The following is a 23,239-nucleotide window of genomic DNA, read 5'->3' on the forward strand; positions in this document are numbered from 1 at the left end:
AAGCAATGCATACTCCAGGTAAGGAAGCAAGAAAAACATGCAAAAGGTAGGGTATATGGAATAAAATGTGCCAACATGTGAAATAGTAGGCAAATATAAGTAATATATATTCAAACTAAACAGCAAAAATTAGTTGACTATTTTAACTATTACATAAGGAAGTCAATGTGACATTATTTACTAAAATCTTTTATTACTTTATGTCCCAGAAATTCCATTTCTTACTTACAGAAAAGACATGTTTAAAAAGGTTTAGCTGGGCCAGGGATTTAGCTCAGTGGTTCGCCGCCTGACTCGAAGGCACAAGGTCCCAAGTTTGATCCCCGGTACCAAAAAAACAAAAAAACACAAGACTAAAAAGGTTTAGCTGGGCATGGCAGTACATGCTTGCAATCCCAGCACTCTGGTAGACTAATGTGAGAGGACCACAAGTTCGAGCCTAGCCTGGGTAAGTGAGCAACTTAGAGAGACCCTGTCTCTAAATAAAAAAGCAAAGGGGGAAAGGAAAGAAGAGAATGGAATTAATATGAGAAAATGAAAAAAACAAAGTCTTTGTAAATAGGAAGTGGTGGAGGGGTTAAAGAGAGGACAGGGGAATAGGGAAAAAAAATAAAAATCAAGATAAAGAGTATGTAAAGGTGCAAATTCCCAACGATGAATGTCATAGTATTGTATACTTAAAATGTACCAATAAAATTAACAATATTAAAAAAAAAAAGAAGCAAAAAGGACTACGAATGTGGTCCACTGTAAAGGCCTGAGCTCAACCCCTAGTACCTTCCCCACACACAAACAAAAATGTTCATGGCAGTCCTATTTATATAACAGAATTTCCAAAGGCACTTAATCACCTATCACTGTGGTCAGGATAGATAAATTTGGTGCTTCTTCACAACAGAATGCCATGCAGTCATTTCACAAACTGCAGTGCACCTGTATATATCAACAGGTCTGAGATACAGAAACACACGCTTTCATTTTAAAATTTATTTATCACAGACATGTGAGTGCATACACTTCTATGTATATATGTACATGTAAACACAAAAAGTCTAGAACACACATACAGAGGCTACTGGAGAATAGGATAGAGAACTAGAAAGATTTAGGGCATTTCACTTTTTAACATGTGACTTACATATCATGGTTACATATTATTTTATTCTTTCAAAAAAAGGTTAGGGAGTGCAGGAGGAAAAGAGAAAGAAAAGAGGAAAAAGGAGAAAAGATTATCTAAGAACTCTCAAGTCCAGGTGACACATGTCTCTTAAACATAAGTAGCTCTTCAGGAGCAGCTGTCAAGGCCAGGCAGTCATGGAATTCACCCTCTCCTGCAGCCATATCTTCCTGAGATTTCGTCTCCCCTCCCTCTTTGGAAACTTATGTTGCTTGGGATCTTCCCTAACTTACCAACAATGGCAGTCCTGGCAAGAGCAACAGAAAAGAAAACAAAGGGGAGGTAGGACCTGGGAGCAACTTCCCCCTCTCCGACAAGGGCTCTGTTCCCAGCCCTTGGGCAGAGTTCTTCCGCCTCTCCCAGGTCCAAGCGCTTGCTTGCACAAGTGACAACACATTCCAGTAGAGTTAGCATTCTTCTGAAAGACCCACCCAACCAAGCCCTACCACTGTCTACCAAAACAGACCTTTCTCTTTCTATCCAAGATCTGCACTGAAAAGGGGGCAGGTTTCTAGAATATAACCTTTTAAATCTTTCCTTCCTAATGTTGCCAGAACTACAGATATCACCAGCAGCAGAATACAGTCACAGAGATGGGACTAACCAGTTGTGCACCAAGTTCCTGCAAACCCAGACTAGGAAACGTGGCAGACTGGCATTCTCAGCTTGTCCCAGTTCCTGAGCTCCTTGTCAGCCCACTGGAATCAGCAGAGAAACCTCCATTCTACTACTTACCTGTCTCCTCCTGTGCCAGACGATGCAATGGAGTGAGGTAGGGGCTACTCACAGACCAATTAGAACCTGGTTCCCAAACATTATCTATCTGTTCCCCAATTTACCACCTCCTGGTAACACCAATACTACATTTACTAATGTTCTTTTAAGGGAATCATACTGTTTTTAAAATGAAGCTTTGTTCTAGGTAATAATATCTATTTAATATTATCTATATAGGTGTTGAATGTACTGGCTATTTTTTAAAAAACTACTGGACATTAAAACAAATACTGAGAATTTTCAAAAGGTCTGAGTCTTGGGGCATATAAGATAGTAACTGAAAAACCATTCAGGAAAAGTGTTTAGGCCCTACAAATAAACTCTGGGAATACTTCCTATGCAAAAGTGTGGCGATGGCACTAATGGGCAATGAAATTTCTTGTATTTAACTGAAAAATTGTAGATGGAGAAGGAAGGAACAATATGGAAAATCCTTTTGTGAGCTTCCTCTCTTACTATTTTCATTTACTTCAGGCTGAACTGCTTTTGGCCTTGGGGACCCATATTTTGTTATAAATCTGAATATTTAAAAGAAATTTTCAGTTTGAAATGATACAAAATTTCTAGAGATGGACAGTGGTAACTAATGCACAATAACATATACATTTAACGTCACTAAATTGTGGACTTAAAAATGGTTAAGTGGTATATTTTACCACAATAATAAAATGTGTGTCTTTTTCTTTTCTTCTCTATTTTCTTTTCCCAGTACTGGGGGTTGAACTCAGAGCCTATGCCCTGAGCTATATCTCAGCATTTTTGTTTTGGTTTTTTTTGAGATAGTATCTTGCTAAGTTGCTTAGTTGTTCAGGCTGGGCATGAACTTGTACTCTTCCTGCCTCAGCCTCCCAGAGTGCTGGGGTTTACAGGGACCATCCCTATCATGTTTTTAATTTTAAAAAGTCAACTATATTCAGCAAATAAGCCAAGAAGAATTAAAAGAAGCTGCCCCCTAAGGGCGGGGATTTAGCTCAGTGGTTCCACTGCCTGCCTTGCAAGCACAAGGTCCTGAGCTCGATCCCTGGTACCAAAAAAAAAAAAAAAAAAAAAATCTCCCCACAGTGGGCCTGGGCAGGTTCTGAGAGTGATCTGCATAGCCCACGTACTTTATCTCTTGACCTTCTCTCCCCTTCACCAGGGCTTAAGGCCAGTGTGGAAAGGAAGGGAAGATGGTTCAGAAATAACGAAATTGTAACCATGCAGCTGGCTAATCACTACCATTCTTCTGCCACAATTTTGATAAAGAATAAAGTGGTGCTTTGGGCAACAGCCCCTCTACCCACATGGAAAACCCAAGGGGGCAAAGGCAGGTGACTTTTCTTCTTTTCAAATATTTTTCTAACTTAACTGAATCTATTAGGTAAAATTTGACTGCTGTATTACATATTTTTATATTAGGTCAGTTTTGTATATAGTAATCTTAAGAAATAAGAATCAGGATTAAGTTTAATTGACTTCTGACCTGTGAATCTGTTAGTGTCAGCCAATCTCAGGGGAAACAAAGTTTTGAGAATGAGAAATTCAAATGAATCAGTATCCTTACAAGTTCATTTCACACAATTACAAATTATCTTCTTGGAAAATGTTCCAGGATATGGAAAAATGCATGTGATATCAATTAATTTTTAAAATTTATTTTGTGGTTCTGGGGACCCAGGGCCTTCACACTGATCTATATTCATTTTTTTAATATTGCATATTTTATGTGAGAACCCAAAATACACACAGCAAAACAGAAGATAACAAGAAATAGGGAAATCTTTCCCAAAAAAGGAAGAGGACCAACAGATGGAGCAGGGGAGGAGAGAAGAAGATGGGGATGAAGAAAGAATTAAGGTGTTATACCAATTTCCCACGAGGAATATAATCATTATGTACTGCAAACATACTAATAAAGAAAACAGGATGCACTGTCCCCACTTCACCGATGAGGAAGTTTAGGTGCAAATTTGTGGACTTTATAGCTGGCAAGCCACAGAGGACAGCATTCCTTTAGACCAGAGTCCTAACTGCCTTCAGCTAGGTTCAGCACAACCATGCTGTTAAGGCTGTGGGGTTCTTTGGCAAATCATGCCACTTTAGATGCTCAGGTCTCATTTCTCAAGTGTAGGATTTGAATTATATTTTAACTCAGTACTCAGCACTCAGCATGTGTGAGGCATCTTCTTTGGAAATGGGGGTTAGGGAAGTAAGACAAAATTAGCCCCCTCCATGATGAATGGGGTTCCTTGAGAGGACCTAAGAGGGTATACATTGGCATAAATCTGGAAGATTTCTCTATGGCACGATAAAGGTTTCCTTCCAGGATTTTTTTGGGATTTTGTTCCATTAAATTTATTGATACATTTTAGATATAAAATAGTTACATTCATCATTGGGATCTTGTACCTTTACATGATGTATCTTGGATCTTATTTTTTCCCCCTTCCCCTGCCCTCCCTTCACCCCCTCCACCCTTCCCTATTTGCAAAGACTTTGTTTCCATTTTTTTTCCTTTTCTCATATTTTTTTTCACTTCTTTCCTTTCCCCTACCACTCCCACTTCCCCTACTCCTTTAGACCTTTTCTTCCTATTTCACAATATCAATTATACATTTTTAAAATTATACTACCAAAATTTAGACGACATTACCACAGATTTTACAGAATTTAAAAAGATACAGAAAGCATATTACAAAAATCCGTTTTGAAATAAATTTGACAACTTCTAAGAAGTACCTTGGAAGACAAATTAATGAAACTAACTCTGGAGGAAATGTAAAATTTGCATAGCACCTATTAAAGAAGGTATATTCCTAGCTTGAAAACCTACCTATATGACAACAACAGGATCATATACATTTTAACTGATAAATTATATCAAACATTTAAAGCAGAAAAAAGAAGGAACACTTCTTCCCTCATTTTAGGAAATCAACATTGTGCTAATCCTAAAACTGGATAAAGATAATAGAAGAAAAAAGTATGAACATAGATAGAAATTTGTTTAACAAAACAAGCTATTAGAAGTCGATCTGGCAGTATGCAGAAAGTGGATTCATTACAGGGATGGCAGTGCTGGTTCAGCATTGGAAGATCCACCCCCATAAGTCATCATCTTAACAGAGGAAAGGAAAAAGTCATATGATCCTGTCAGTAGTTGCAGAAAAAGTATTGGACTAAATTCTACAGCTGTTCATGGTAAAAGCTATCAGGAGACTAGAAGTAGGACAGAACCTTCTCAGCAGATCAAAGACATGTACTCCATACTTCCAGGAAAAATGCCTTATATGAATGGAGAAGATACAATGCTTTCTCTCTAAGGTGGTGAACAAGGGCAGATATGCCTACTCTTCATCTGTCCATTAAACTTTGAAACACAGGCCAAAAACAAAATAGTTTTAAATGACACAATTAGGATAGGATTGGCAAGGTAGAAGTAAAATCTTTATATGTAGATGAAGTGATCATCTTCAGAGAAAATACTAAGAAATCTCTAGGAGCCCTGAGAACTTATATTTGAATTTAGCAGGATTAGAAAACACAAGGTATGTATAAAAATTCAGGTCTGTGTATACTTGCTATAAATGAAGAATTGGATATTGAAATGTAAAAGTTATGTAGGAGTACAAAGGACCTAGAAAAGTAAAAAGAAAAAGAAAAAAAAACAGTGTTGGAAGACATTTAGTACCTAATTTTAAGACTTCCTCTAAAGCTACAGTAATCAAGGCAGTGTTGGAGGAAGGAAAGACATATAGATCACTGGAATAACACAGAATCTACAAATAGAACCACACATATATGGTCCACTGAGTTTTGAAAGATTATTTGACATTAACATTTTATAGAATATAAACTCAACTTAAGAGCTGAGGAAAAGATAGTGTTTTCAGCAAACGGCACTAGAACACCTGGTATCTGTGTGTAAAAAATTAACCTCAACCCTTTATTTCCATACATAAAAATAACTTGAAAGGATCTATGAACCTAAATATGAAAGACTAAAACTATAAAACTTTAAGAAGAAATTATAAGGGAAAATGTTTATGAATTCAGGGTAGGCAAGAATTTCCTAGAATACAAAAAACATGATGTATAAAATAAAAAAATTGATAAATGAGATTCCATCAAAATTTAGAACTTTAAATGACATTGTTAAGAAAATGAAAAGTAGTCCTTAAACAGACCATATTTATAATACATATAACCTATAGCCAGAATATGTAAAGAACTCTTACAGCTCATTAATAGACAACCCAATTAAAAAGTAGACACAAGAAGATGATAAATAGCCAGTACAGCCCAAGGAAAGGTGTGCAACACTAGAATCAGAAAAATACTAGTCAGTACAATAACAAGACCGTATTATACACTCATTAGGGAGATGAAGTTAAAAGTTTTAAAAGAATAGATGTCAGCTTAGGTGTGAAAAAGTTAGAACTTTCGAATACTGCTAATGTGAATGTAAAATGCTAAAACCATTTTGGAAAACAATATAGAAATTACTTGTATTACTGTTAAGAACCAACAGTTCTGTTCTTAAGTTTTTACTTAAGAGGAATCAAAACACATGTTCATAATAGATTTGTACACACAAGTTGAGTATCCCTTATCTGAAATTCTTGGGACCAAAAGTGTTTCAGATTTTGGTTTGAAATCCACTTGATCTGCAAAGAGGACAGCTACTCCTGCTGTTTTTCAGGTTTCTGTCACATGGAGTGAAATACACATTGTCTTCCACTCTTTAACTTTCAGTCTATGAGGTTCTTTTTGAATTAAGTGTGTTTCTTGTATGCAGCATACTGTTGGATCTTGCTTCTTGACCCATTCTGCCAGTCTATTTCTTTTGAATCGTGAATTGAGACCATTAACATTGATGGTTATAACTGATGTGTATTGACTTATTATTGCCATGACTTTTTCTTTTTGTTGGATTCTCCCCCTTTGCATTTAATTTCTTGTTGCGCCCAACAGATTCATTCTGCTGGGCTTCCTGGGGTTGTGATTCTCATTGTCTTTTCCTAGGATTAAAATTTTTTGGTGTGCTGGTTTGGTATTCATGAAGTTCCTAAGGTGCTCTTTGTCATGAAAGTATCTTACTTCTCCATCAATTTTGAAAGATAGTTTTACAGGGTACATCAATCTGGGTTGGAGGCTGTTTTCCATTAGAGCTTGAAATACCTCACTCCATGCTCTTTTTACCTTGTGGGTTTTGTGTTGTGAGAAGTCTGCTGTGATTCCGATTAGCTTTCCTTTGTATGTGATTTGTTTCTTTTCTCTAACTGCTTGTAGAATTTTGTTCTTCTGTTGGGTTTCTGGAATCTTACCTATTATTTGCCTATGTGTAGCTTTTTTTGATATGGCTAGTTGGAGTCCTATATGCCTCACTTATCTGTATGTCAAGTTCTTTTCCCCCCGCTTGGGAAGTTTTCTGCCATCACTTCTGTGAACAGTTTTTTTATGTCATCTGCACTCTCTCCTGGTTCTTCATTGACTCTGATCAGTCTTATATTATTCTTCTTTGCATCGTCTAGCGGCTGCGGAATTTCTCGTGGTTCCTTACAATTTTAAAGCAATTTTTCTTTTCTTGGTCACTAACTGCAATCTTATCTTCTATACTGAAATTCTGTCCTCACATTGGCTCATTCTGCTGTGTAAGCTTTCAGTGGAGTTTTTAATTTCCTGGAAATCTGTTTGTATCTGTTTTATGGATTCCATTTGTTTCTATGTTTGGATTCCATCATGTTCCTCAGCTCCTCTATTTTTTTATCTATGTCCTCTCTACATTTATTAATCATGTCTTGCACTATGGGCACAATCTCTGCTGTTATGTGAGAAATTATTTCTAATTTCATTTTTTCTAGATCCTCTTTTGTTGCCAGTTCAGGGAGTCCAGGTGGTTGAATATCAGACTGTTCCATCTCGTTTCCCTTTGGGGTTGCTGTAGGTGATCTGGAAGTCTGGTTTTGAAGCTTGTTTATGTGACTTCTCATTTCCATGGGGGCAGGTGTGTGTGCTGTTGGTGCTCAAGTGGCTCACCCCCTCTGGATTGGGAGCTGTGCTATGGTGGCCCAGGAGCCTCCTCCTGGGTGCTGGGAGTGGCTCACTTCCTCTGCACTGGGAATGGTTCTTTGGTGGCCTGGGAGCCTCCTCCTGGGGTGCTGGGAGTGGCTCACCTCCTCTGTGCTGGGAGCTTTGGTATGGTGGCTGGAGAGCCTTCTCCTGAGCACTGGGAGGGGCTCTATATTCATTTTTTGTTGCTGTTTGTTTTGTTTTTTTGAGACAAGGTCTCACCAAGTTGCTGAGTTGCTTAGACTGACCTGAAGTCTGTGATTGTCCTGCCTCAGTTTCTCAGAATACTGGGATGACAGGATTTCTCAGAGTACTGGGATGACATGAGCCAGCATGTATAGCTTCCTTAAGGCTAATTTTAACCAATGTATATTCAGTAAATGTGTGGCACATTCATATTTTTGTGATAACAGTGTAATAGATATATCTGTATTAAAAACAAGATTTTAGGTATATGCACCACACTGATAAAAGGGATCCCTGGTGACTTTATTCTGCATCTTTTCATGGTTCAAAATTTATTACAATAACACATTATTTTTAGGATTAATAAAAGACTAAAACACTTAGATATTTTAAAGGGGGAATTCCTTCCTCATTACACACAAACACAGACACAGACACACACACACACACACACCCTGTGTTATAAACAGAAACTGAGAGGAAAAAGTCCAGTGAGGTGACAGACTAAATTTAGCAGACAGATCTAAGTCACGGTTCTTTCAAAAACAGTCCCTTCAGTTGTTCTGGTCTTAGGAAATTCAACTTCACAGGCCTGTCTGCTCTTCTAAATTTTATGAGTATCTGATTTTTTTCAAAGCAATTACATATGATTAAAAAGAGTACCACAGAATGCTATTTGATGCAAGGTGCTGGAAAATAGCAACTTGTTTTCCTTGTTTCTCTGACACACCCAACATACAAAGTCGGTGTAACACAGGCCAAAGTCTTCAGAAGCAGCTAATTAAAGTCAGGAATCAAAGAATTGTACAATATATTCTTAAGAAAGAAGAAGAAAGTTTTCTTAAACAAATATATACTGAAATCTTTTGTTTTAAGGTACTTTAAAAATTACCCAATTCTCTGAGCCAACAATTTGAGTATTTCACAGATGAGGGCTTCAGGGCTCAGGAATGAGTTATGTGAAGTTAGATCTTTGTACTACAATTCTAATCCTATCATACCAGAATTATTCAGAATTTATCATTAAATTGTTTACCGATAAACAGAGGCAAATGATCCATTTCTTCTTTTTTTCTTTTAAAGCTTAAAAAGAGAGTTGGGGTGCAGCAGTGGAAAAAGGAAAAGTTTTAAAAGATCTGTGTTACATTATGTTTTATAGGAATTTTACAATTTATATGGAGGTTTTCTTTTAAACTTTCATTCTTTTTTGTTTAAAGTCTCAAAATAATCTACATATTTCTCATCCTTTAATAAAAAAGACAAAAAGATGGTTTCTTCTTGTATGACTGTGGCAACCAAATCCATAGAACAAAAGGTTGGGAAAGCTGAGTAACCGAACAGAGAGAAACACAGCATTTACAATTTAGAGACTCGGGATACAGAAATTATTTGTAGAAAATACAATATTTATAATAACTAGTTCTCATACACATAGTTTTGATTTTTACTGCTCCACATGCTTTTCAAAATTGTCTGAAATATAAATTATCTGTTAAAATTACTCTACTTAGCTGGGTGTGGTGATGCATGGCTGTAATCCCAGCGCTTTGGGAGGCTGAGGTAGGAGGATCACTAAGTTCAAATTCAGCACAGGAAACTAAAGGGTTGAGTAAGACTCTAGCTCAAATGAAAAAATAACAAAAAGGCTAGAGATGCAGATTAATATGAAAGCCTCTAGGTTCAATCCCCAGGACTACACACATACACATACATACACAAATGGTCTATTTATTTACACGTACACGAAACATAGCCTGTATATTTAAATGTATACCCTTTTTTAGTAGGTACAGAGATATCATCTTTTTCCCCCCAGTATAAAATAAAAATACTGCCACTTGGGAACAGGGCTTGGCTCAGGACTAATGTTTTCAACATACATATTTAAAAATGAGATAGCCTCAAAGAACAGTGGTTAAGATGGTTCTATAGGCTGATTACAGCAACCTTCCCCAAACCTTTATCGTAACCACTAAGGTGATGTTATTAGGAGATAGTACCTGTGTGTGTGTGTGGGGGGGTGTTTAGGTCAAGATGGTAGAGACCTCACAAACAAATAGGATTAGTACTCCTATAAAAGAGACCCCACAGAGCTCCCTCATCTCTTCCTCCATGAAAAGGTAAAGTGAGAAGACAGCAGACTAGGAAGAAGATACTGAATCTGCCAGTGCATTGGTCTTGTACTTCCCTGCCTGTAAAATCTTGTGAAATGTATTTCTCAACTATTTCTGTAGTGTATAAGCTACCTGATTATAGTATTTTGGTACAGCATCCTGAATGGACTAAAAATGGGCTGTGGAATCTCTGGAACTGGGTTAAATTTTTCTTCCTTCCTTCCCCAATGACCACCATGTGTCTGATCTTGAGTAACCTGCTTAACATTTGAACTTTTTATTTCCTCATCCTAAAATGAGAATAAAAATATTAATTTAAGAGAATTTTTAAAGAATATTTTTTTGTGGTACTGGAGACTGAACCTAGAGCCTTCACACTGATCTATACCCCTAGATCTTGTTTTATTTTTTGAGAAAAGGGTCATATTGAGTCACTAAATTGACCAAGCTGGGCTAGAACTTGTCATCTTTCTTCCTCACCTATCTTTTTTTAAAATTAATTTTATTGGTACATTTTAGGTATACAATATAATGACATTCATCATTGGAAATTTGTACCTTTATGTAACCTATCTTAGTTCTTATCTTTTTTCCCATTCCCCTGCCCTCCCTTTAACCCCTCCACTCTTCCCTATTAACAAAGACTGTTTCCATTTTTTCATTTTCTCATATTAATTCCATTCCCCTCTTTCCTTTCCCCGAACCCTCCCACTTCCCCTTCCCCTTTGCCCCTTTTCTTCCTATTTCACGTTATCTATTATACCTTCTAGTCCTATTTACACTTTCAGTTTCTCACATTAAAGAAACTTCGTTATTTACATGTGTGTTCTATTTATTTTACTCATGAGTAGCACCTCAATGTGCATCCATTCAGCTATAAATGTCTCTAATTTTTCATTCTTTATGTCTAAGTAGTACTCCATTTAATAAAAAAAACACATTTTCTTTATCCAGTCTCCAGTTGATGCCTCACCTATCTTTACAAAACTTATTTTGGCTTTACTTTTTATTTTGAAGTAATTTTAGATTCACAAACAAGTTGCCAGAGCCAGCCATGGAGGAGGTCATACCTATCTATTTGTCTTATTACTGGTAAGGCTAATGGTGATCCATTGTTTAAGTTGTTGACCTGGAGAGTTGTTTCTGAAAGCAGAGTTCTTTTTTTTTTTTTTTTTTTGGTACCGGGGATCGAACTCTGGTCCTTGTGCTTGTGCAGCAGGTGGCGAAACCACTGAGCTAAATCCCCGGCCCTAGCAGTTCTGAATTACAGTTAAGTCTTCAATATGCAAAGGTAGGACTAAGAGTAGAAGTTTGGGAATCAGGAAGATTTGGGCTCCAATGTCTATTCTACCAGCTCCTGGCATGTGACCATGGGAAACTTTTGGAACTTCCCTAAATTCCCTTCAGTGTACCATAAAAACAAAACTACCTGTGAAAATATGTAAAGTTCTCATTGCCTAGAATTTATGTGTTCTACAAAATTGTTATTATGTTTTAAGTGAGTTATTTTTTTCCACAACATAAGCATTCTGAACTATAATAAAGGAATGTGAAATCAGAGGAAAAAAATGTAATTTGGGGCCATTCTGGGGCAGGATGGAAAGGTGTGAAATGAGCAGAGAAGGCCTGGGAGAACCTGGGCTGTGGAAGAGCCAGCAGCACATCCCTCAACTTCATCGATCTCATCTTTCCCTTGAATAAACAGGCTTTGTAACTAGAGCTTGAGAACACAAAAGGCTTTCATGCTTGGTTTGTAACACACTGACCATGTGATGCACAAGCTGAACCCCTGCTTTGGCCAGGAAGGGTTCTCTCTCATCTGTTCCCTCTGGTAAAATCACTATGCTCTGAGGGGCTCTCTTGCAGAGGTTTAAAGGCTGTGACAAAGGACATCAGAATGTTTTCTTCCTCAGTTGCTTATGCTGTTATTCTTTAGACTATAGGAGGGCAAACCTAGGATACCTAACATGGTAATTAAAACCTACCTGGAAAGATCCCTCCTTTAAAAATATAAATCTATCTCAGCAGAAACCAGAAAATAAAATTAATCCTGAGGATCTGGAGAGGTAGATCAAGATTTTAAACATTTCTCCATCAGACCACATGAAGAATTATAGCAGTAATTATTGTACCACAGGCTTTGTGGATTTGACCTCAACTTTGGAAATCTACACCATTATTTATAAACATTGAGTATAGTAAGATTAGTACAGTAGGAAATGGATCATATTACTTCAAATAGCTTAGGTGGTAATTACAAAAGCATTATAGCAACATTAAGAGTTGAAGTAATTATAAAATCAAGAGTGGTACCTTGGTTCACAAACTCAATTCTCTCCACGATTCTGGTCACAAACCAAACTGAAGGAGAACCAAATCAAGTTTTCCCATAAGATCAACATTGGATCTAATCATTGAATTTGATTTGGTCCTCATCCAACTCAGTTTGTGAAAAGAATCAAGTTCATAAATCTAGGTATCATTGTATTGTTATGGTAAAGTTAGGACTAAGAAGTTTCAGAATCAGGCTGACTTGTGTCCCAGTGTCCATTCTACCAGCTCCTATCACATGATCATGGGGAGTATCTTTAAACTGCCGAATGCTCTTTCCTTCAATGTATAAAAACAAAACTATAGGACTTCATTGCTAATCAAGCTCTTCAGCACCCACAACTTTAACACAAGAAAGGTAACAGCCACCTATGTTTTTTCTACAGCAGTGGGAACCTGCATGCTGCTACAGTTAAATGCATGTTGCTCTGAACAAAGCAATTTGACAGACAGTGCTTGATGTTTCCTTACAAGAAAGAGAACTACCAGGAAGAGGTCCAGGCAATTTCTAAGTTACTTTAAAGCTCTCTCCTTCCTTTCTTCTGAGACTTTCCAGTGCATACACTGGTGGTCAAACACTCCACCACTCTGAAGGCTTCAAAGGCTCTCGTGACATATCTTCTTGAAGGCTTATCTATCCATTAGCAGGTAGACAAAAGAAGCTTTCCTGAAAGCCTGAGCTGGAAGCATAGCCTTCCTTCTAACCCTTGTCACTCCAGGACAGATTTGGTGCCTTTCAATGATTCCAAGGACAATTCACGACTGGGAAGACACTGATTACATCACAGGACAAACTGCCCAGAGGAGGAAGTGCTAGTTGTTTCATTTTCCTTAACTGCTGAGGCCACGGTATAAAATCATGATGAAGGGACTTTTCTTGAGATTTCTCTCAGCCACTGCCTGTCCCAGGGCAAAAAGCCCTCCACAAACACACACACACTCACCTCCCCTGAACCCCCATGTGCCTATCCTGGAGGGAGCTATTAGAAGAATCAAAGATCTGATGTATATATGGTTGTACAAATTTATTTATATTAAACTAATTCTTCAAATCACTTTCCCTATTATCATAAGAGCAATATATTCTTCTTGTAAAAAGATCTGAACAATATAGAAGTCCATAAGTTAGGTCTGTAGACAGTTTCCACAAGCAAGCCAGCCTCCTCGGCCTTAGCCCTCAGAGATCATCAGTACTAACAGTTTGGTGTACAACACTTCGGGATGAGTCTAATTGTTAAATGAAAAAAGCAAGGCAACAGATTTATATTCATTACAGGTTACCATCTGTGTAAAAGAGGCCAGAATGGTAATTTGCATGGACTTGCTAATACATACACAAAATATACCCTGACAGCTTCAAAAGGAAGACCCAATACCTACCACCTCAAGGGAGTGACCTGGGTGGCAAGGGTAGTAAGTACATTTGTTACTATTCTTTCTCCAGTTTGAATTTTGAACCATGTGGATATGTTATTTCTTGAAAATATTAACTCTTCAAATTAAATATTAAAGATAACGCACTTATGAAAAATCCTAAACAGTGTTTACCAGATACTGCATTGTGGGACTACATAACCTTTGTTCCTTTTCTCCAGCCCCATTGTGATTAAATGTGAGTTAATGGATAAAGATGCTTGTTAGTTTTAGGACACTAGATAAAATCTGTAACAGACCTAAAGTCCCAAAGTAAACTACTCAACTCCTTGTTTGCCCGGAACTGATGTTCCGGACACCACAATCTATAGAACAAGCTGCAAATGTCTGCTGACCATCAATACGTGACAGTCGACCACTAACCTTTGTCCCCTTTTCTTTAATTCTATGTTAACTTCCCCTTCAACCCCCTATAAGAACAGCCTCGGACTCTGAGCCAGCTGCCTCTCTAAGCTATTTTGCTTTGGGAGTGCCGTCTGGCCAGACTAATAAAGGTCTGTTTTACTTTCCAACTTGTCTGGTGTGTTCCTTCCCGGGTGTTCTTCACTGCAGTCAGCTCCTCGGAGCATTTGGTAAGGCCCTCGGTCTTACATTTTGGAGGCCCCAGCGAGATCCCCAGGTAAGGAACCCTGGTTCAGCTGAGACTCTGTGGCGGGATCCAGCAGGAGACTCTCAGGCACAGACCTCAGAAAACCTCTGGAGGTAAAGTTTTTGGCCAGTTGCAACCATTTGTTAAGTCAGGAGTGAGGTGGCTGACGGGCCGGTAAGCCTCCCCTGACCCCAAGGTTCCTGACAAGGAATAAGGGAAGATTTAGTTTCAGTTTTGTTGTGGCGCCTGTTCGTCTTGTCATTTGTACGTTAGTGTCCTGTCTGTTGTGTGTTTTTAATTTTGTATTTCTTTCCAAACCATCAGGGTGGAGATGGGAGGATCCTGCTCCAGAAATACTCCACTGGATTGTGTTCTCACTAATTTTAAATTGGCTTTTTCCCCCCGAACAGGAGAATGAATATGGGGTTAAATTTTCTCGTGGAAAACTTCGCTCCCTGTGTCAATTGGAGTGGCCGGCCTTTGGAGATTGGATGGCCAGCCGAGGGCTCCTTTGAGCCGAGCCTCTGCCAGGTGGTATGGAAAAGGATAACCGGGTACCCTAGCCATCCTGATCAGTTTCCATGTATAAATATCTGGGTTCAGGCTTGTCAGCAGCCTCCGGCTTGGTTGCAGCGTTGTTCCTTGCGAACAAACTCTTGCATTCTGGTTATGGCCCCAAGGGAACCCCAAGAGGCCAAAATCTGGGCTCCCAAGCCGGTGCTCTCACAAGATCCTGACCCCTCAGATCTTGTTATAAGACCTCCACCCTATGTGGAGCCATCCTCCTCCTCTGATAAAGCTGGCCCCAGATCTCGAAACCCTTTCTACCCTCTTCTTCCCGAAGAAGAAAAATATCCAGATTCTGTAACCTCCCTCTCCCACACGCGAACAGGGCCACTTATGGTCCCAGCGGCGCTCCCACTGAAGGGACTAGTTCAGTTCCTCTTCTGCCTCTTAGGGAAATAAAACAGGGTCATTATGTCTATATCCCTTTCTCTACCAGTGATTTGTATAATTGGAAACATCAAAATCCCCCTTTTTCAGAAAAACCCCAGGCTTTGATCTCCCTCCTAGAATCTGTTTTTCATACCCATGACCCAACCTGGGATGATTGTCAACAACTTCTCCAAGCTCTTTTTACCTCCGAGGAAAGAGAAAGGATCCGAGGGCAAGCCATAAAGTCAGTGTTAGGGGAAACAGAGGGCCCCCTCGATAAACAACAGCGCGCCCGTATTGAGGTGAAACTTCTGTCCACCCATCCCCCATGGCAAGTTAATTCCTTGGGCGGGAGAGAAGCTCTCCAAAACTACCATCAGCATCTCCTAGCCGGCTTGAGGGGAGCTGCTCGGAAGGCTGCCAATTTGAGCAAGGTAAGCGAGGTCCTCCAAGGACCTGAGGAATCCCCTTCTGCCTTTCTGGAGCGTCTGGTGGAAGCATACCATACATATACTCCAACTGACCCAGATGCCCCTGCAAATCGACAGGCAATTAATTTGGCTTTTGTTACTCAGTCGGCCCCAGATATTAGAAAGAAACTGCAGCGGATGGAAGGATTTGAGGGAGAGAATAGGAAAAAGTTGATGAGTGTGGCGATGAAGGTGTTTAACAATAGGGATCCTTTTGAGGATAGAATGGCTAAAAAGATAGGAAAGGCGAACATTACAGCCTTGGCAGATGGAGGTTTTATCTGAAAGGAATACAGAGAAAATAAAAAAGAGGATAAAAGTAAAGTACGGCCCTTGTTAGAGAAGGATCAATGTGCATATTGCAAAGAGAACGGCCATTATAAAAGGGATTGTGAAAAGTTAAAAAGAGAGAGAAAGAGACTAAGAAAGAAAGAGACGGGATTCTTCTAGTAGATAAAAAAGATTGACGAGGCCAAGGTGGGGATCTCCAAACACATCCACCGACTCCAGGAAGCCAGCATCTTGGTCCCTTGCCAATCTGCCTGGAATACACCCCTGCTTCCTGTGAGGAAGCCTGGCACCTCAGACTTCAGACCGGTACAGGATTTATGGGAAGTAAACAGCCGGGTGGAGACCATTCACCCAACAGTACCAAACCCCTATACTCTGTTGAGTCTCATCCCTCTTGGTCATGTGTGGTACTCAGTATTAGACCTTAAAGATGCGTTTTTCAGCCTGCCTCTAGCACCTGTGAGCCAGCCCCTCTTTGCTTTCGAATGGACTGACCCAGACACCGGAAAAACCGGACAGCTGACATGGACCCGGCTGCCGCAGGGATTCAAAACTCCCCCACTCTGTTTGGGGAAGCCCTCAGCAAAGATCTACAAGAGGTAAAAAAAGTGTTTCCCTAGGCGACTATTCTTCAGTATGTTGATGACCTCCTGGTGTCGACCTCAACCAATAAAGAATGCACTGCAGCCACCGAGGGCCTCCTGAAAGCCTTCCAGGAACTGGGATATTGGGTGTCCTGGAAGAAAGCTCAACTCTGCCGAACCAAGGTAACCTACTTGGGCTATATTCTTGAAAAGGGAAAGAGGAGGCTGGCAGAATCGAGAGTATCTGCAATTCTCCAGATTCTGAAGCCAGACTCAAAGAAATAGGTGCGAGAGTTTCTAGGGGCAGTTGGCTATTGCAGGATTTGGATTCTTGGCTTTGCTGAGATTGCCAAACCCCTGCATGAGGCCACTGCAGGAGGAAATACACCCCTCGAATGGACTGAGGCTTGCCAGCATGCATTTCAAATGCTTAAGACTGCACTTGCATCGGCACCAGCCCTGGCATTGCCAGACTTAAACAAACCCTTTACCTTGTATGTGACAGAGAAAAATGGAGTGGCTAAGGGAGTGATTACTCAGCTTTTGGGGCCATGGAAGCGGCCTGTGGCATACCTCTCAAAGAAGCTGGACCCAGTGGCCTGAGGGTGGCCTACTTGTTTGAGGACAGTAGCAGCAGCAGCTGCTTTAACCCGAGAGGCTGACAAATTGACCTTTGGACAGGATTTAACTTTGATCACTCCCCATGCCATTGGGCCCTTGTTGAATAGCTCACCTAGCAAATGGCTGTCTAATGCCAGACTGTTACAATATCAAGGACTCGTATTAGAACAGCCATGCATTAAGTTTGCCACCACCGCTAGCCTCAATCCGGCTACTCTACTCCCAGAATCTGATGAACAAATGCCCATCCATGATTGCCTCGAGACTCTTGAAAACTCAAGGGGAGGACTTCCAGACTTGACGGACCAGGCCCTCCGCCACGCACAGATAATGTTCTATACTGATGGGTGCAGTTTCGTTTGTGATGGTGTACGGTATGCTGGAGCAGCGGTGGTCAACCAGGACCAACAGGTGGAATGGGAGCAGGGGCTACCTCAAGGAACATCAGCACAGAGGGCTGAGCTGATTGCTTTAACTAAGGCTCTGGAATTGTGAAAAGGAAAAAGGATAAATATATTCATTGATGGCCGTTATGTTTTGGCCACCGCCCATGTACATGGGGAGATTTATCAGAACAGAGGGCTGCTAGCCTCCGAAGGGAAGGAAATTAAAAATAAGACTGAGATATTGACACTGCTACAAGCCATCTGGTTGCCCCAAGAGGTTGCCATCATCCATTGCCGTGGGCACCAAAAGGGGTCAAGCCCTGAGGTGATTGGTAATAATGCTGCTGATCAGGCAGCAAGACAAGCAGCCCAAAAATCAGTGGGGAAACAAATGGTTCTGCTTCCCACACCAGTACTCCCAGAAAAACCTGAATATACAGACAAGGAGATAATGGAAATGAACAGGAGATGTTGGACTCGAGGAAGACATGGGTGGTGGACGACTAAGGAGGGAAAGGTGGTGCTCCCAGCCACTGTAGCAGACACGTTGCTGCGAGAACTACATGAGTCCACCCACCTCGGTGAGAAAAGGATGATGGCTGCCTTACGACCCCATTTCGTCAGCCAGGGATTAGCCCAAAAGGCCCAGGACATGGTGAGACGATGCCCCACCTGCCTCAAGGTAAATGCTAATCGGGTAACCGGGCCCCCTGGGGTCCGAAACAGAGGACTAACTCCAGGAGAACATTGGGAGTTGGATTTTACTAAAATAAAGCCTGGCATGTATGGGTACAAATACCTGCTAGTTTTTGTGGATACATTTTCAGGGGTAGAAACATACCCCACTAAGAGAGATACAGCGAAAGTAACAGTTAAAAAGCTCCTGACAGAAATAGTTCCCCATTTTGGTTTGCCCTTAGCTCTGGGGTCCGACAATGGTCCAGCCTTTACAGCTAAGATATCTAAGTTAATTAATAATATCCTTGGAATAAAGTGGAATCTACACTGTGCCTATAGGCCTCAAAGTTCAGGACAGGTAGAACAAATCGAACTTTAAAGGAGATTCTGACTAAATTATGCTTGGAGACTGAACTAGGTTGGGTAGAGCTTCTCCCTTTTGCCCTCCTCCGAATGAGGTGCACTCCCAAGCCTCCCCTGAATCTGTCCCCCTTCCAGATTGTTTATGGGCTATCTCCCCCAATCATTCCATTAATAGATGTAAAATTAAAGGAAAAATTTTCCCACCTTCGACTCCTTAAGTCCTTAAAGGCAGTTCATCAGCTTCAGTCAGAGCTACATGAGACATTACAAAAGAAAATGACTAGTCCAAATGATAAACCTTTACAACCTTTACCCTATAAGCCGGGAGATTTGGTTTTTATTCACAGGTTTGATTCCAAGACCCTGGAACCTCATTGGAAGGGAGCGGTTCCTGTTGTCCTGTCAACTCCCTTGGCGGTAAAGATGGCTGGACATTCTGCCTGAATACATCGCAACCATCTAAAGGCAGGACCCCCCACCGACATAAAAAAAAAAAAAAGGATAAATGGAAGGTTACCAGCCAACCAGGCGACCAAAAGCTAAGACTGGAATGGGTTGGAGATGTTTCACCTTAACGATAATATTCTCTGGGACACTGGCAGTATTGCCCCCAAGAGGACTAGATCACACAAAAAATGTATGGATTCAATTGGCAAACTCACTTAACTTGTCTGAATTCTGCTTAAATGTTGATGTAAATTTCCATTATGTGCTGGGAAGCTGTCTCATTCCAGCATGCACCTCTTTAGAATTAATACGACCCTATACCCTATTTAAGGACATCCCAGGAAAAAAATCTTACTTACATGGATAGTTATAATTGGGGGCATGACACCTGCCGTAAACCTAAAAATGCTGTCCAATTATATACACCCAAGGTAATTACGTCAAACAAAACTGAATGTGCTATGTATGAAAATTGTACAACCAAATGTCTGAGAATAAAATGGTCAAAAGGGATGTCCTGTCATATAAAACAAAAAATTGTGTGTAACAATTGCCATATCCGCCTGCCCACAGGATGGTTTTATACCTGTGAAGGAATAACCTTTAATTATATTCCAGCAAATTTAACCAAGACCCGTTGCTGTTTGAGTCATCTAGCTGTAGTGTTGCCAGACAGAACTGATTTGATTGTGCCTAACAGAACTAAACGTTGGTCACCTTACACTGCACCAGGATGTGATGATGACGTAGGTCTGTTAACAGATGCTTAAGTAATAACCATGATAGCATCTTTTGTTGCCCTGCCTTCTATAGGAGTCCATGCTGAAAAGGCAGTACAAAAATTAGCTTACAAGGTGGTCAAAGGGTTAAATGCTACCTCATCAGCCTTGGCATTAATTAACCAAGAGTTACAGAAACAGAGACAGGCAATCTTAGATAATAGAGCAACAATAGACTATTTGTTGCTCCTCCACCACCAAGGTTGTAAAAGAGTAAAAAATATGTGTTGTTTCAATCTTACTGATAATGGTCCAAAGATCGAAGAAAAGGTAAAACAATTAGAAGATCTGGCTCAAAGAATATATAATGAGGATGGCAGGGACTTGTTCAAATGGTTAACTTCATGGTTGCCCAACCTACAATGGTTAAAACAACTTTTTCTTGTCATCATAGTTGTGTGTACATGCTTATTATTGTCATGTTGTTGCATACAATGGATGCCTACATTTGTGCAAAAGATTACTTAAGTTCCAAAAATCAGTGGGGAATGTGGGACTACATAACCTTTGTTCCTTTTCTCCAGCCCCACTGTGATTAAATGTGAGTTAATGGATAAAGATGCTTGTTAGTTTTGGGACACTAGATAAAATCTGTAACACACCTAAAGTCCCAAAGTAAACTACTCAACTCCTTGTTTGCCCAGAACTGATGTTCCGGACACCACAAACTATAGAACAAGCTGCAAATGTCTGCTGACCATTAATACGTGACAGTCGACCACTAACCTTTGTCCCCTTTTGTTGGGAGCAATGCTACATAATTCTAGGGGAAAATCATTTGGTTAGCCTAGTTCTCTTGCCTACAGCCCAGCTACAGAATAACTCCAGTTTGGCCTCCGGTCACAACTGAGACTTCAGTGATCCAGTGATGCTGTGATTCTCCAGGACAAGAAACATCCTGGGAGAACAAACATCTGCTCAGTTCCTCGTTGTTCTTAGACTGTTAACATCTTGTTTGCCCGAGATGTACTGAACTCTCTGCGAGCCTTCTGTTACACCTTCTATATCCCAACGTGAACTATTGAACTCTCTGCAAGTCATTTGTTACATTTGTTTCTCCCGATGTACTGAATTCTCTGCAAGTCATTTGTTACGAGGTACTGAATAAAAGGTGTGGTAAGCTGGGGGCTTTTATCTTTGCCGCCCAGAGGAGCACTGATGAGACCCAAAGCTCACCTTCTTCTCAGTCTCAATTTTCTACCTTTCCTGTAATTCACCGTGTGCTGCCGTGGCTCTCAGGAGACCAGGACTCACTGCAGAAGTTCTGGTAACGTCCCCTTCCCCTGTCCCCTACACCCTTTTCTTTAATTCTATATGTTAACTTCCCCCTCAACCCCCTATAAGAACAGCCTCGGACTCTGAGCCAGTTGCCTCTCTAAGCTATTTTGCTTTGGGAGTGCCATCTGGCCAGACTAATAAAGGTCTGTTTTACTTTCCAACTTGTCCGGTGTGTTCCTTCCCAGGTGTTCTTCGCTGCCGTCAGTTCCTCGGAGCGTTTGGTAAGGCCCTCGGTCTTACACATAACTAAAGAACGAATGCGGGAGGGACATAAAACAACATCAAGCAAACAAACAAAAAAAGACTTTATTACTGATGTGGAAAAGCAACCTGCCTCACTATCCTACTGGGGACTGAAACTGGGGAGTATTGAGTTATATCCCCAGTCCTTTCAATGTATTTTTAAATTTTGAGATGTGCTAAGTTGCCCAGGATTGCCTTAAACTTGTGATTTCCTGCCTCAGCCAAGTAGCCAGGATTATAGGCATGTATCACCACCTAATTTGCACATTTTTTGATGTTCTTATTGCAGATAAGCTGTGTATATTTATTAAGACTAGAACCTTAGTTTGACAATATTTGGTTACCCAGCCATTTTGACTACTTTATATGTTTGAAAAAAGCACTGACTACTGTTTACAGTATTCCGTATCTCACATTATCCTTAATTTTAGTTGGTTTGCCCTCACTTTTTTGCAAAGAAACTATATTAATCAACTTTGCATAAAGAAGTTCTTGAATAACAGACAATGGTTATGATATCTACACTGAAATTATATTCAATTCTTAAATTGTTTGGTAGCGCAAATAAGTAATGTCCCTAAATCAAATGCATAAATCATGTTTTATGAACTATATCTGCAGCAGGGAAGGCACTCTGGCAGAAGACCAATTTTAACTGGTGAAAGAAAATACAGTATCTTTAGGAGAAATACAGTACACCAACTTTTAGATTGCTACAATAATAATTCCCTGAAGAAAGCATAAACTCTGTAGAATCTATTCCCTCAAGGAACTTAAACCAATAGAATGCTCAAATATAGATATTTTTAAAATCTTTTAATTACTCATTTTGAAAGGAAATGAGCAATCTGGTGCCGGCAACAAAATTTCCGTGGGGGTAGAGAAATCTCAAAACTATTTCTCCACTGAATCAAGATATTGCTAGTCTCCAAGAAAAATGTAGGACAGTTTAGGTTCAAATGAATTCCACTGTGCCACAGTAATTACTGGGTGCCCCAAGGCAATGGTGACAGCTTGCCTTTGGGAAGCTGCCCAGGGGCAGAGAACAAGGTCACGGGAAGAATCAGTGATGTCAGGAACAAAACAGCTCCAAGAAGGGTTGTACTGGCTGCCCTGGTCTTGCCACGGAATAGGACATCAACAAGCATTTCTAGGACCTTGTCACAGGTGTTGGGAACTCCCCAAATATCAGGCACAATAAGTATTAAAAAAGGGCACATTCCAGTTTCAAAATATATTACAAAGATCTCAAAACATATTTCAAAGAGAAAGATTATCTAGGCTAGGGGACAGAAGGCCTAATGCTGAGTCACTTGTCTCTTTCCCTACATATTCACTTTCACCCTTGAGAAGAATTTAAAACTTTTCCTTCCTTACAGTGCTGCTGTGAAAGAAGTAGAAATAGCAAATAAACATATGAAAAAATGTTCAATATCACTGGTCATTTGAGAGATGCAAAGGAAAATAACGCTGAGATTCCACCTTACCCCAGAAAGAATGGCTT

The 23,239-nt window shown here is 40.1% G+C and overlaps 2 protein-coding genes and 1 long non-coding RNA gene across 26 annotated transcripts in view; 2 read left to right on the top strand and 1 right to left on the bottom strand.

Annotated features, from left to right (window-relative positions):
- Sgms1 (sphingomyelin synthase 1) overlaps window positions 1–23,239 on the bottom strand; it is a 381,142-nt gene that overhangs the window by 68,848 nt on the left and 289,055 nt on the right. The gene's annotated exons all lie outside the window — the stretch shown is intronic.
- LOC147825636 (uncharacterized) lies at window positions 1,542–13,924 on the top strand. Its single transcript, XR_015440546.1, has 2 exons — window positions 1,542–1,949; window positions 3,093–13,924. It is a non-coding gene; the product is annotated as an uncharacterized LOC147825636 (long non-coding RNA).
- On the top strand, window positions 14,524–21,835 carry LOC147825637 (uncharacterized). Its single transcript, XM_087185567.1, has 2 exons — window positions 14,524–14,689; window positions 15,070–21,835. Exon 2 carries the CDS (start codon window positions 15,074–15,076, stop codon window positions 15,623–15,625), a length of 552 nt encoding a protein of 183 aa, XP_087041693.1. The 5' UTR covers window positions 14,524–14,689; window positions 15,070–15,073; the 3' UTR covers window positions 15,626–21,835.

This window comes from Heterocephalus glaber, unplaced genomic scaffold (assembly GCF_053883595.1).
Source record: "Heterocephalus glaber isolate CG9 unplaced genomic scaffold, H.glaber_assembly_v1.0 deba00001497, whole genome shotgun sequence".
Taxonomy (NCBI): Eukaryota; Metazoa; Chordata; class Mammalia; order Rodentia; family Bathyergidae; genus Heterocephalus; species Heterocephalus glaber.